We start from the raw sequence: 14,294 nt of genomic DNA, 5'->3' as shown, positions 1-14,294 counted from the left end.
GAGCCAAAAGTTAGCAAAAGCTTAAATTCAGAACTGCTTGCCATTTCAGATATTTCATATTTTATTTTTACTGACACAGAAAAAAATGCCTTGTGAAATACCTACTCATTTAATAAATTCTTACATTCTCAGAAGTCATTCCTCCTTAGCAAAGGGTGGGATATTTTGGAAATTTTTGAATAGATTAAATCATGTTGTTCCCCACAAGAAGATCCTTGAATACTATGTGATTCTGAAGTCTGCCCAAGTTTTAGGCAGATGGAAGTCAGCATTGTGCAGAAACCACAGACTCTTCAGTGAGGGCACACAGCTTTAGCTCCTAACTGAGCCTAATATTCGATCTTAAGCTGACTTTTATTAATTAGTAAAACAAAACATGGAACTCACTATAACTAAACCAGAACTAAAAATCATTGTTTCCTGGAAACAAGAGAAAAGTGGATTCATTAAATACATACAAAAACCCAAGCAGAAAGATAATGTAATGTGGGCCGTTAAGTTTGAAGAAGACTAATTTGGATGGTAGCAATGATTCTGGACACCAGTGGATGAATTTAGAGGGATTTTGGTTTTGTTTTTGTTTTTATGCTTTCTATTTTGAACCTCAATGAACTGAAGCAAAAGTTGTTGAATCAAATTCTAAGTCTAATTCAGAAAGGAAGATGAGTTGAATCAATATATGTAATATGTTCATAGATCTTTGGTTGGAAACACAATGCGAATAGCTATTCCAGTCAGCTCCTATGAGAATAGACACTGGGGCTGTAGAGTGTGTTCTTTCTGATGGAATTTTGTTATAATTAATTCATTGTCATTTGCTGGAGCTGGAGACTTGGGTCTGATCCTCTTTGGGACTCAGAAACCTCAGAATTTATCTCATACTCTCAAATGACAACTTCAAGCTCTTCCTAAATCCCCTCAATTTTTGCCATTGTTGGTTTGTTTAAAAGGGTAGTTAGGGACCTTAGATCCCTAGAAGATCTATTCGAGTATGTAAGTGGTTTAGTAAATCAGGCTTCTCAACAGAAATTCTGAAGTTCTCAGAGATTCTGTTTTTATGCAAAAGTAGTGGCTCGTAGGCAATTAATTAGCCCTTCTGTGATAGCGTTTGGGAAACAGTGAGATTTTTGTGAAAACGTTTTAACTAAAATTTTATTACTTAGATTGGTACCCACTTTATTTAATAACTGCAAATGACTTAAAAGTTTGCCATAGCCAAAGTATGCATACCGGCCTAAAGGAAGTGATTTAAATATTTTTAGAAAGTTTTAAAAATGTTATATCCAATAACAGTATTGTTGTTATGACTCTAATACTCTCAAGGGGCTCTTCAAATGAAGACAAAAATAATCAGACACTCATATAAAGATCATTCGCTTTGTCCACTTTGTTAAACAATCTTAATTCATTATAATTATATCTTATGAAATAAATAATATTATGATCATATGATAAACCTCTGGAAATAATTCCTTCTGTAATGATAAGAACATGTCCTGTCATCCCAGTTCCTTTAAATGTAGTTGGCACATGTAGATACACCATACTCATTTCCTCATAAAGTTACATCTAGTACTCATTTCTGTAAATGTAAAATTAGGCAAGTACACATACAATGATTTTACTCCAAGCCAGACCTCATACTAATTATAACAAAGTAAGCAAATGGGAATTTTCACTCATTTTTCAAAGGCAGAAGTAAATGGTATTGATTAATTCAGTCTTAATGGTAGAGCAGGAGGCAAGCTGTGATAATAAGAGTCTCTTAATGAAGAGCTGTAAAAGATCTACAAGTGACTTAGTGAAAGGTAATTGGTCAAAGAGACAATTTGGCTAAAATAAATATTTTTAAAAGTAAATATCCCACTCAATGGTTTTCATATATTAATAACTACGTATTTTTAAGTATTGTGTCTATTAGCAGATTTTTTTCTGGGGTTTAAAGGAGGCATTTTACATTTTTTATCCATTTCAGCCTGCTTTGAAATGTTAATAACAGCAAAAATTTGGAAATAACCTAAATATCCAACAAGAAAGGTTTGGTTCAATGTATTAATGGCATACAAGATGGTTAAAAGCCAAAACTTGAGGGAAAAACAAAGGATCTAAATCCTGGGTCCACCATTTCTTACCTGTATTAGCCAGCTTCAGTAATACATCCCTGTAAGTCACAAAGTCCTCACCAGTAAAACAAAGACAAGGGAACTGACCTTGTAGGGCTACTGTGGGGTCAAGTGAGAGAACTGTGCAACATAATTGGCACCGTGACTTCAACATGGTAGATATTCATGTTCAATTAAATAAATAAACTTTATATATTATTTATTTATGAGGGGCAGCAAGTTATAGCAAAGAAAGAACAAGATTTGGATCAGTCTGAACCTCTTGGAGTTGTATGACATTGATGGTCACTATATTATAATTATCATTATCATTATCCTTGTTATTACTATCAATTTTTTAATAGGCCATGGCACCCCAGAAGGTACAGCTCCTCTGAGTGCTAAGATTGTGTTTTCACAGTTGTCTGGTATAGGACAGCCTTCTCATGTGGAAAAGAGGATTCAGTGTGGTATAAAAAATTGATTGGAAGGCTTCATGTCTTACTCTCTCATACATAGACATACACAAACGCCATCTTTGTTTAGCAAACTGTGGAGAATCTTCCAAAAGAAAATAGACACTAATTTGTGGAGAGCCCATTCAGCTCTCACAGGCCTCTAAATAGCACAGGTGTTAGAATTACTAAGGATAACGATTACATTAACCAGGGGCAAAACTAAAAATGTATCCTTCTGCTTTCATACTTGAAAATATCTGCCTTTTGATATTATAAAGAGGCCAATTTTGCCCGGTCCTTTGAAATTTCAAAGAAAGATTCAGTAAAAACAAATAAGTAACAGGACTCCCTGGAGCCATGATGAAATATTTCCACCTAAAGGAAACAATCTTAAAGAGCTCACCCTTCAGTACACTCAAACTTCTCTTGAACCACTTAACAACTCCATTCCAGGGAGTCCTCCAAAGTTCCACAACATCAGACCCAAGCTACCCAGGACATGTGCTCTAGCAGGGCATGCCCAAGGCCTCCAGATAGATGATTGAAAAATATAATTCTTCCAGGTGGACAAGGCCCAGCAGGAACGTAGTGTGCCAGGTTTCCCTGCCAGCCCTCCTCGCCCTCTCGGCGGGGTGTCAGATGACTCAACACAGCCCTGTTCCTGCCTCCCTTTGCTTCCCATCTCCCACATTATAAGAGATCAGAGCCAAGTTATCCTTCACCCAAGGTCATAATCTCAGATTGGGGAGTGGTAAGTGGATAATGACAGGCTCTCACAGTGAACTCTCCTCCTAAACTTGGCACATCATAAAGATTTCATCTTGCGTGCGGTCCAATCTAGGCAGTGGCTGCTGGACTGTTGACAAAGAGTTGAGATGAAATCCAGCCTTAGCAGAGAGCAGTGGATGGATTATCAGTATATTCTGTGGGCTCCCAATAGTATATATGTCTCCAGTTTGCTGTCCTTGTCCAAACCACTCAAATCACCAAGTGTTCGTTGAGCAATTAATGTATACAAGGCATTGTGAGAGATGCTTCCAAAACTGGTCAAATATCAGAGTCTTTGGGGAGCTTTTTAAAAATGCAGATCCTTCACAATTTTTCTGTAAATCTAAAGTTATTCTGAAACACAATTATATTTTAAAATGCAGATCCTTTGGTTTCACTGAATCAGAAGCTCCCCAGAAGACTGTAATGTGGTCATTTAGAGAGCTCAGAAACTACCATTTAAGAGGCTACTAAGATAATGAATATTAAGACCCTCACTACTCTTATCCACTACTATTGTAAAGAAAACCCTGCAGTAATGCAAAACTGCAACACATTCATGGGTCATCAGATCAATTTTACGGTCATGACCAGGATATGCTTTTAAATACAATAGAGAAGTTTAAGGTACGTTATTATTTTGTGAATCTTTTCTCTGAGACACATATATATGGATATCTATATCTATCTTCATATCTACACCAATATAGATATAGATACCAATCCCTGTACTGCATCACAGTGAAAACATGTATGTTTTACTTTGGGACAAAGGCTAAGAATGTGAAATTAAATGGTCTAAATCAAATGCTTCCTACTGTAATCTTAGTGCCTTTCCCTCTCTTATTTTCTAGTGGAAACTAAGAAGCTTACCATCAACCACAAACTCCCCATTATAAAATTATAAATTGATCTTCTCTTAGCCTTATTTCTCTAACTTGGAAACGTGGCATTTCCTTGCCTTTTTTTCATAGACAAATGTTGTTGTTCTTTATTAAACTTCCTCCAAATGGGGTTTATTAAATTTTAGTTTTAAAGTGTGAACTGATGATTTTTTTTTTAATACTATGAATGGTGTTTAGTGACTCTTTCTTTACAGAGTAAAAAGCAAGAGGAAATAGGTTTGCATAGCAATCAGAGGGACTTCAGCCAGATATAATGAAAATTTCCTGGTCGCCAGGGAAGTGCAAACTACAATGGGTCAATGGGGGTGTGTGATGTGAAATCTCGGACTCTGTAAGTCTGTGGAAACAAAGCAGATTCTTATCTGTCTGGAATTCTTTAGACTTAAACTTGTCTGATGGGCGGAGAGCGGATTTCCAGGCCCATGATGCCATTTCTGCCCTTCATCACTGAGACATTCCAAAGAAATATCAAATGCATATACACAGCCCAGTCGCATAAACCAACAATGTGTCTCAAATGGCACACCAGTGACATCTGGAGAGGGCAGCTATGATTGTGCAGGTCAATTGGTGCATGACAGGATAGTTTAACATCCTCAAAAGCCACTTAGCACCTCTCAGTCTCATGAGCTCTTTGCTAGGATGAGGGAAAGTCATGTGTTCCTCGCAGCATTATGAAGACAAATGAAATACATATATGAACAGCACCCACACAGGACTTGACAAGTGTAAGAACTCATTAACTTCCTTATCCCTCCCTTTAACATGTTAGCATCTGAAGAAACAGATGTTTTTAAGAGCTGAAGTTCATGAAAGACTTAGCTCTAAGTTGCTGTACTATAGCTAATGATTTCTGAAACGAGAAGTGTTTATTTATAGGGAGCATGACCTCACCCTGACTAATACTTAATTGTGGTCTTGTTTTGTTCTGTTTATACTGGAAGAAAACATTAGCATTTTTTTCTCCGTTACTGTTACCTAAAACCTTCTTATTCTTCCTTGCAATGATAAGACAGTGTTAAAGGCATTTCTCTTCTCCTAGTAAAAGAAGAGAAAAAAAGTTATGTAACAGAGAAGATTGTATATACATCATATATCACTGAATGGTAGTATAAATAGTTTATTTTAGTATGTTTTGTATATATCATTTAGTATATTCATTTTAGAAATATTTAGATTGTTTAATAATGTCTCTGATTTCTTCTCAGAAAATATTGACCAAAATCAGTCTTTTCAATAATCAAAATGATTTGGTGTGTCTGTTGCAGAAATGCAATGCTGGATTCTTTCACACCCTGTCGGGGGAATGTGTGCCCTGCGACTGTAATGGCAATTCCAACGAGTGTTTGGATGGCTCAGGATTCTGTGTGGTAAGTTGGGGCACCTATAACACTTCACATACTTCACTGGGCATTTGCACCTTGGGTGAAGATAAAATATTCTTTGGATGTTTGTGCTACATAGGAGCAAACTGCTAATCAAGTGCTTTTGTTCACCCTTCAACTTTTCCTGTGAAACACCTCATATAAACTACTTCTGATTTTAAGGGGCCACCAAGGCACATGCATGAGTGTGCACATGCACCCGGAGGCTCCTGTCCCACCACCCTCACCAGCTGGTTGCCTGCTGTAGGTCAATGGTGGTGGGATTGAAAATAATACGCAGAGGAGGAACCCATACATCCAAATTCCTCTGTAATCATATAATTTGCCATATGTTTGGCTTCATTCCACATAAAGCAGGAGAATGAAACAGTTGTTGCCTCGCCTATTTCGGAACCTAAAATAACCAGGTCTATAGATCAAAATTAGTTTTTAAAAAAGAAATTTAAATTTGAACCCAATAGCTGATGAAAATGAAAACTTTGCCCTTGTGGTCTTTGCAAGTCTGTGTTTAAGCCCCCAGGAGACTTTATTTTTTTCCTTAACTGAAATGAATTCTCCAATAGACTGTTCTTCATTGAAGCATGATAGAGCCTTGTGCGGAAGATTGAGAAGTCTTCCAGCAGAAAAGTACTTGCTACATATTTCCCATTTTTAATGAATGGACTGACAACTTAAGTGAAAATGGGTGTTGAAATATTTACTGGAAGTGGCTTCAGTGGAAGTCGTAGAGGGCATTTATAAGGACTTACGCTCAAATAGCATGTTTTCCTTTGTGAGCTGTATGATACAGCAGAAAAATTCTTCAAGTTCCTATCTGGCAAAAAAGAGGCTTTCCAAAACTACAAGGGTATTTTTGCATGAACTGTAAGAATACTTATTTAAATGCACTCAACATTTGCATAATTGTCCCTATTAGATATTTTTTATTATAAATGGCCTCTAAGGTGTGTACATGAAAGTGACATTTTATTCACACATTAAGATGCAAATGTGAATGTTTTTATTAATCCTTAACCCTAGAAGTTGCCATTTTTCTGGGGACAGAGAATTAAGTGACAAAATACTAATGTTGCTATCTCTTTGTAGTGTTTATTTAGTCCTGATATTTGTTCTGCCTTCCCCCATCTTCTTAAATAAGCATTACAACCAGGATGTCCTCTGTCGCAGTGTAGGCATCTGCAGCTGCCAAAGTCTACCCCTTTCTAATGCTTCCAGCTCCGGTTTCCTGTTATTTTAATCCCAGTGACATTTGGGGGGGAAAAAAACCCATGGATACACTTGAACTAATAACGTACATCTCTGATAATTTGACCAATTAAAGGTTGTTTGTTATCTGATTTATCAAAATATAAAGTAGTGGAGACTGTCAGGCACATCAGCTGCTGTTAGGTAGTCAATATTATGAAAGACGGAGATAAATTAAAGAGGGAAGAAGTCCCTCCTGCTGGTGCCTATTGAAACCAATGACTAAACCACTCTTTTTACAATGACATTGTCAGAATGGGAATGACCATGGCTTTATCTCTGACCTAGTGGTGAGCTTCTGAGAGGGACAAACATCATGTGATTCCCTCCAACGTCTTGTGACATAACAGGTTCTAATAAATGTTTAGGGATGGGCTAGCGTATACACATTTACATGCACACTCATTGAAACCTTCCTGCAGTTACTTTGTTCCAACACAGAAAATTAATACGGAAAGAAATAACCATTTTACTCATCTTAATGATGGTTCCTCCACCTCATCCTGTCCAGAGAAAAATATCTTTTTTCCCTCATTAATGTAATATATGTTCAGTGTAAGAAAACAAAAAATGTAGATACATTAGTGTAATTGCCCTGTTAAATAGATTATTTTAAATATAAATGGCTTGAAGTACAAAGTAAAAATCACATTCCTATCCCCCAGAGCTACACATATAGATGTATTTTTATAAATATAATTTAGAAAGAAAAAAGATATAGGGACTAAGCACGGTGGCTCACACCTGTAATCCCAGCACTTTGGGAGGCCAAGCAGGAGGATCACTTGAGTTTAGGAGTTCAAGAACAGCCTGGGCAATATAATGGGATCCCATTTGTACAATAAATAAACAAAAGAAAAAGATATATTTGTATTTAATTAAATGTAAGTGAAGGAGCAGAAAATGCTTACACATGAATATCGAAAGAATTTTTATTTTTACTTAGTTGCAAATATGTTAAGTCTGTGGTGTTCACACTGGAATCAAACTCATTTATTTCTGTTTCCTTTGGTGCCCCTATTCCAGCTTACTGACGGAGAAGACCCAGGTTTTTCAGCTTCTGCCCTATTGTTCATTCTAAGCTCTCAAATAGCCAGAGAAGCCAGGGCTCCAACATGAGCGCTTGTTGTATCTCACTGTCATCACCAGTGTTTCAATCAGTTCTTGCAGGTTGCCTGACTTACCTCATTTCTCTCATTTCCTGTAAGCAACCAAAAATAAAAGGCCTTCTTTTATCTCATCTTGTCTTATTTTGCTTTTCTTTTGAAGGCATATAAGACCTCTGGATCTACCTTGTCCACCTTCAACTGCTTCTAATTCTTCCTCAATTCCAATGTCCAAGGTCAATTTGACCTTAAAATTTATAGACTGATTTTAACTAAGCTGTTGGTAAAGCTGAACTAAGCCATTCAGCCACAAAATATAGAGTAGACAAAATTATGCTACCATTTTACACATGTCAAGCAAGCAAAGAGTTTTTTTTTTACTAGTGGAACACTGATCTTTCAAATACAGAATAGTGGCTAAGTGAAAATAAAACAGCTTAGAAATCGACTATGTTTTGAGTGTCTTTCCAATGAGCCACTCTGCATCTTACGAGAACTGGAACACATTGGACAGGATTCTCAGCTGAGTCAGCTCGGTGGGGCCCCAAAGGCAGGCAACTCTGGTGGATATGGCTGGCTCTCTAGGAAGGTTCTAGAAGGAGGCACAAGATAAGAATTGAGGGGAAGAAACAAGTGGAAGCAGATAGGTGGCTGGTGGCAGAAATGCCTGGTCACAGGTAATCCATATTTCATCCCAGCCCTAGAGGCTTAAGTACATAGAACCCAGAAGGAACTCTAACTAAGGTTAGTTACCATCTAAAGAAAGAATGTCATTAGGATGTCATTAGGAGGGTCAAAGAATGTCCTTTGTCATTAGGAAAAAGCCAGGAGCCCAACAGCCAGAACTAGAATGGGACAAACCTGACCTGAAGTTCACCACAGGCACAGGGCTCCTCATTTTCCTTTTGATTAAGAATTAATTTGTCTGTTAATTTAATTCATCCAAATGAACTTCCAACCTACCCTAAGCACAATGAGAAGGGAAGTAATCCAGTATATTGAAGGCTAATTGTTTCTTATTAGTCTCAGAGCTTAATTAAAACCCTATTCAGGAAAGCAAAGATATTACATCTTAGTTTCTGCAGACACTAGCATTTTCATGATTTTTGAACTCTATTTTATTACTGTGTAAGGCAGAAATCAACCATATAAGTCCCTGTTAAGACTAAGGATGTGTGATCAATAAACCAGCATATTCATTAGGTGTCCAAGAACAGGAATAAACTGATTGTAGAGGCTTCTTGTTCCTGTTTTTCTTGCAACTATAAAATTGGTATCTAGATCAAGTGCATAATCCTTTCATAAAAACTTTGACAATTTTTCCATCTGTTGCAAACCTGGAAAAACCTGAAATTTTGGAAAGCATCATCAGTTTGGTTCCATGATAACTGAAGTTCTGAAACAAAGTCAGAAAGTTTCATGTCCAAGGAATTCTAAGGTTGGACAGCTCAATGGAGTCCCCTGTTGCTCTGTGCCCATCAACATAAGAATATGACAGAAACTGGCCAGGCATGGTGGCTCAAGCCTATAATCCCAGCACTTTGGGAGGCTGAGGCAGGAGGATCACCTGAGGTCAGGAGTTCGAGACCATCCTGGCCAACATGTCGAAACCCTGTCTCTACTAAAAATACAAAAATTAACTGGGCATGGTGGTGGGCTCCTGCAATCCCAGCTACTTTGGAGGCTGAGCACAAGAATTGCTTGAACCCAGGAGGTGGAGGTTGCAGTGAACCAAGATCGTACCACTGCATTGTAGCCTGGGCAACAGAGCAAGACTCCATTTAAAATATATATATGAGACAGAAACTGAATGCAGGTAATGGGTTATCTATACATTGTTCATCATTTCTCTCCCAACCTGAACTTGGTCCTCCCCATATAGTCCCACCTGAGTTGGTAACAGCATTACTCTGCTGGTCCCCCATGCTCAGACACTCCGAGTGTTCCACCGATCTCCTTTTTTTCTCCCCAGCTATCAATTTCACATCATATCCTACCAATTCAAACTAGGAGAGAGCCTGCTGTCATCTATCCCTTCCCACTGCCTTGATTCACAGCCACAACTTCCCTGACCACCGATACGGCTTCCCAACCACTCATTGTCTGTCTCCTGCTCCAGACTCTCCTTCCTCTACTCTCTCTCCCACACAGCAATGGAGACATCTTTCAAAAACATAACCCAATCAAGGCATCCCTCTTTCCAAAATCCTCCTGGAGTTTCTCCTCCAGTCACACATAGCACACTGCCACCTAAACATACTTTGTTCTTTCACTCTCTTGTGCCTGAACTTGTTTCCCTGTTTTCTACCTGAGATTTCTTGAAGGATAACTTCAAGGCTTAGTTCAAATGTCACCCCCTCCATTAAGCCTTCTCCAACTTTCTCAGGAAGAGCTAAAAGCTGTCTCTCCCTCATCTTTGTCCCATAGCAGGTATGTACTTTCTGCATACCTCAGACATAGCCCTTCACACACTGTATTATTCTTTGTTGACCTCTCTGTTTCCTTCACAAGTCTGTGAGTTACTCAAAGGCAGGAACCAGGTCTTCTTCATTTTAGTAACAGATACAGCCCATTGTCTATTATATCCGCTTAATTAAGGTTTGTTAAATGAATGAATAGATTACTAAAATAACAAGCTACCCTAACTGCAAAAATCTTTAATTTTGTAATTTATGAGATACTTGGGTCACTTCTTTATGGCAGTAAGATATACTGTCTTATGCTAGAAACTCAGGCTCAGGCCCAACCCTGTATGTAACTAGCAAACAGTGCTGCCAATATTAGGTATTTTTATTTAGACCTTTGCTTATCAGAGTGTAATCCAGACCAGCTGCATTGATGATATTTGGGAACTTGTTAGAAATGCAGAGCCTCAGGATGCAAACATCCTGACTCACAATCTGCATTTTCACCAGATCTCCAGGGGATTCACGTGCACATTGAAGTTGGTTAAGTATTGATCAACACAGAGAGCAGTTCGCAAACCTTATAATATCATAAACCTTTACACTGTTAAGGATATTAAAGATACCAGAGAGCTTTTTTTTATGTGGACTATATCTACCAATATTTACTACATTTGAAATTTAAACTGAAAAAATTTGTAATCCTTATACATTCATTTTAAAATAGCAATAATATACCAATTGCATGTTAAGACAATATGTTTTTTATCAAACATAAACATATTTTACAAGTTGAAAATATGTTTAATGTCTGGCTTAATAGAAGAAGATGGATTCTGCCATCTGCTTCTGCATCAGCCTGTGTGATATCTTGTGTTGTGTAACCTCTACACAATTTCACCTTACACATATGAGAAAATGAGAATGCAAAATATAAGAAAAATCTTAGTATTATTTAGAAACAGTTTTGACCTCCCTGGGCATACTTTGAGATGCATGGATCTAGTCTTGCATAAAGCATGCTGACAAACAGAAGAAGGCAAACCGGATTCTTTTGAACCTTCTTCTTACATTATTCTGGTCCTGTGACCAAGTAGATGAGAGACATAATTTCTCATGTTGGGGAGACACGACTGGTGTCCAAATGGCATTCCAAACACTTATCTGCAATCGATTATCTAGATATAACTTTCTTAACCACTGGTTAAAAGTTCAGAGTGCTAATTTCATTTTTAAGTGGAGTCAGTTTATTAAAAAATAAACTTTTCCTCCTGTATTAATCCATTCTCACACTGCTATAAAGTCATACCTAACTGCTGTGCCTATGGAGTAGCCATTCTTTATTTCTATACTTTGCTAATAAACTTGCTTTCGCTTTACTCTTTGGATTAAAAAAAAAAAAAAAAAGACATACCTGAGACTGGGTAATTTATAAAGAAGAGAGGATTAATTGGCTCACTTTTCTGTGGGCTGTACAGGCTTCTGCTTCTGAGGAGGTCTCAGGAAACTTACAATCCATAATGGAAGACAAAGGGGAAGCAGGCACATCTTCACATGGCTTGCGACGGGGGCAGGGGAAAGAGAGAGAGAGTGCACAAAGGGGGAGGTGCTACACACTTTCAAACAACCAGATCTCATGAGAACTCTATCACAAGGCAGCACTAGGGGAATCGTGCTAAACCATTAAAAATCACCCCGATGATCCAATCACCTCACACCAGGCCCCACCTCCAACATTGGGGATTACAGTTCAACATGAGATTTGAGTGGGGACCCAGAGCCAAACCATATCACCTCACAACAACATACTTTTTTATTGTTGTCATTTTTGTTTTCTGTTTTTTAAATGCCAGAGCACTGAAGGTAAAACAGAAGACATTTTGCAATCTCAAAGTAAAAAATTATCAGAACTGGAAGAAACTTGAAAGGTCATCTAGTCTAAATCGTCACTGTGCAGATAAGGGAACAGAAAACCAAGAAGATCAGGAGACTTGTTCAAAGTTGACCAGCTAGAAAGTGGAAGAGCTAGGGTCCTTTTCTCCCTGCCTCCAGCACTCTGCCAATCTCCCAGAATGTGCATTGAAGCCTTTTAGGGAATTTCATAATAAACCTTTTGAAAGAAGGCAGATAAGGAAAGTTCATACTTGCATTCTGAGCATTTAGAGGGCAAGAGAAATTTGGTGGCTTTGCTCTTGAGGGCCATTGCTTCCCATGGCTGCCACGGCAGAATTAAAGCCCTGACAAGGAATCTAAAGCATCTCTCAAGCCATAAGGGGACAGAATTGGGAATTAGCTCATTTTTGCAGCATAATAGTCACTTTGGGCACAAAGAATGGCCTAACATCTTACAATGGGCCTGTTTTCTTCTGTACAGTGGGGCTTCATCTGTCCAACAAGAACTCAGACAAATTTAACCCCAGCCTATAAGCAGTCCTGCCAGATCGTTTATGGCTTAGATTCATGGTAGTTGGGTAAGGCTCATTGGTTTTTCCTGGGATGAGAGATTGCCACAATTTTGTATTAGCTTTGGGTGCTTGTTAATTTCCTTTATTTGCTCCAGACACAAATTCGTTAATTCACCTTTTTCCCTTTTCCTTCATTTTTCCCCAATAAATATTTCTGAAGGCTGACTTAGCACAAGACACAGTATTATGAACTGTGAGGGAAATATGTTACCATCCTGTTGTCTGCATATCACACTTTATTTTTCAGTGTTTCTCATTGATCTCTTAAGCAGTCTGAACTAGCCCCTAAATTCTATTCTGCAGACATAATTTTAATCAGGGTCTAAAAGTTGCTCATACCTGATGGCTGATCAAATGCGTGAAGAACATTCAACCGGGATAGCTAGTTGCCCTTATTAAGATTCTTCCCCTTTGACTAATGTATTGATATTACATTTCACTTGAAGCTCAAAGTGTTAGTAACACCGATGCTTTCTAATGCATTCATTTTACAACTGTTTGTTAAGTCTTTTCTTCAGCAATACTGGAGAAGCAGTATAATATGGAAACTAACAATTTCACTTCTGGAGCCAGATTTCCTGAATTCAAATCTCGCTTTTGACACCTACATGTGACCTTGGGCAATTTACTTAATCTCTCTGGGCCTCCATCTCTTCAGACGTAAAATGGCGGAGGGTGGGGTGGTGGGGGAAATAGGAACCTACTTCAGGATTGTTGTGAGAATTAAGTCAGTTAATCCATGTAAAATGTTTAGAGCAGAGCCTTCCTATTCTTTTATTCTGAACCTCAAATAAAGCATAAAGGCCAAAATAAGGAACTCAGAGTTCAGCCTACTGCTATTCCATCTTGCTTTCCCAAGGTTCCTCCACTGTTTTTAAAAAGTTGTTCTGTTGAAGCTCGTATGCATCTGTGTGACTAAGGCTACTGCTCAAATAGGAGGGTGTTTCTTCAATGGCATTCTAATTCTAACAGTATAATTTTCCACTGCAACCCCAGTTCAACCTTTACACACTCTGATGAAGGTAAAGATGAAAATGTAGAGCTAATGGCTTTGCCTTGAACCATCTAGTACAATTCCATAGAAGAAAGCTGTTTGTATGTTAGCTCACTGCCCCTTGTAGAAATTAATCCATCAGTTTGACAGTTACTGAGTGCCTACTTCATTCGAGTTAATGGCAATACAGTGCTAAAAGACACAGAGTTGGGGAGGGGTGATGAGGCTGAAAATAGATAATAGCACTACAATGTGGGTGGTGGAAAAGAAGGAAGGATTCTGAATTAGGAGAATTAGGATTTACTTTCAAGAGATTTTGCAGCCTAGTGTGCTCTTGAATGATGAATGGCATTCCAGAGAGAAGGGTCAGCCTGCTTTGTGCTTTTACTCCTGTAATCCTTACTACAAGTGGAAAAATCGTGCAAAGAAAAAAAACCTCCTTACTGTTTCTTGTATGTCAC

General features: G+C 38.1%; 1 protein-coding gene across 5 annotated transcripts in view; it reads left to right on the top strand.

Annotated features, from left to right (window-relative positions):
• LAMA4 (laminin subunit alpha 4) overlaps positions 1-14,294 on the top strand; it is a 144,638-nt gene that overhangs the window by 32,483 nt on the left and 97,861 nt on the right. For all 5 annotated transcript variants that reach the window (XM_073022423.1, XM_038000999.2, XM_038000998.2 and 2 more), the window contains exon 3: positions 5,502-5,603. In XM_073022423.1, coding sequence (XP_072878524.1) covers positions 5,502-5,603 — 102 coding nt within the window. The remainder of the gene's footprint in view (positions 1-5,501; positions 5,604-14,294) is intronic.

Source organism: Chlorocebus sabaeus, chromosome 13, assembly GCF_047675955.1.
Source record: "Chlorocebus sabaeus isolate Y175 chromosome 13, mChlSab1.0.hap1, whole genome shotgun sequence".
In the NCBI taxonomy this organism is placed as follows: Eukaryota; Metazoa; Chordata; class Mammalia; order Primates; family Cercopithecidae; genus Chlorocebus; species Chlorocebus sabaeus.
Note: the sequence above shows the minus strand (reverse complement) of the source record. Positions and strands in the feature narration are given on the sequence as shown.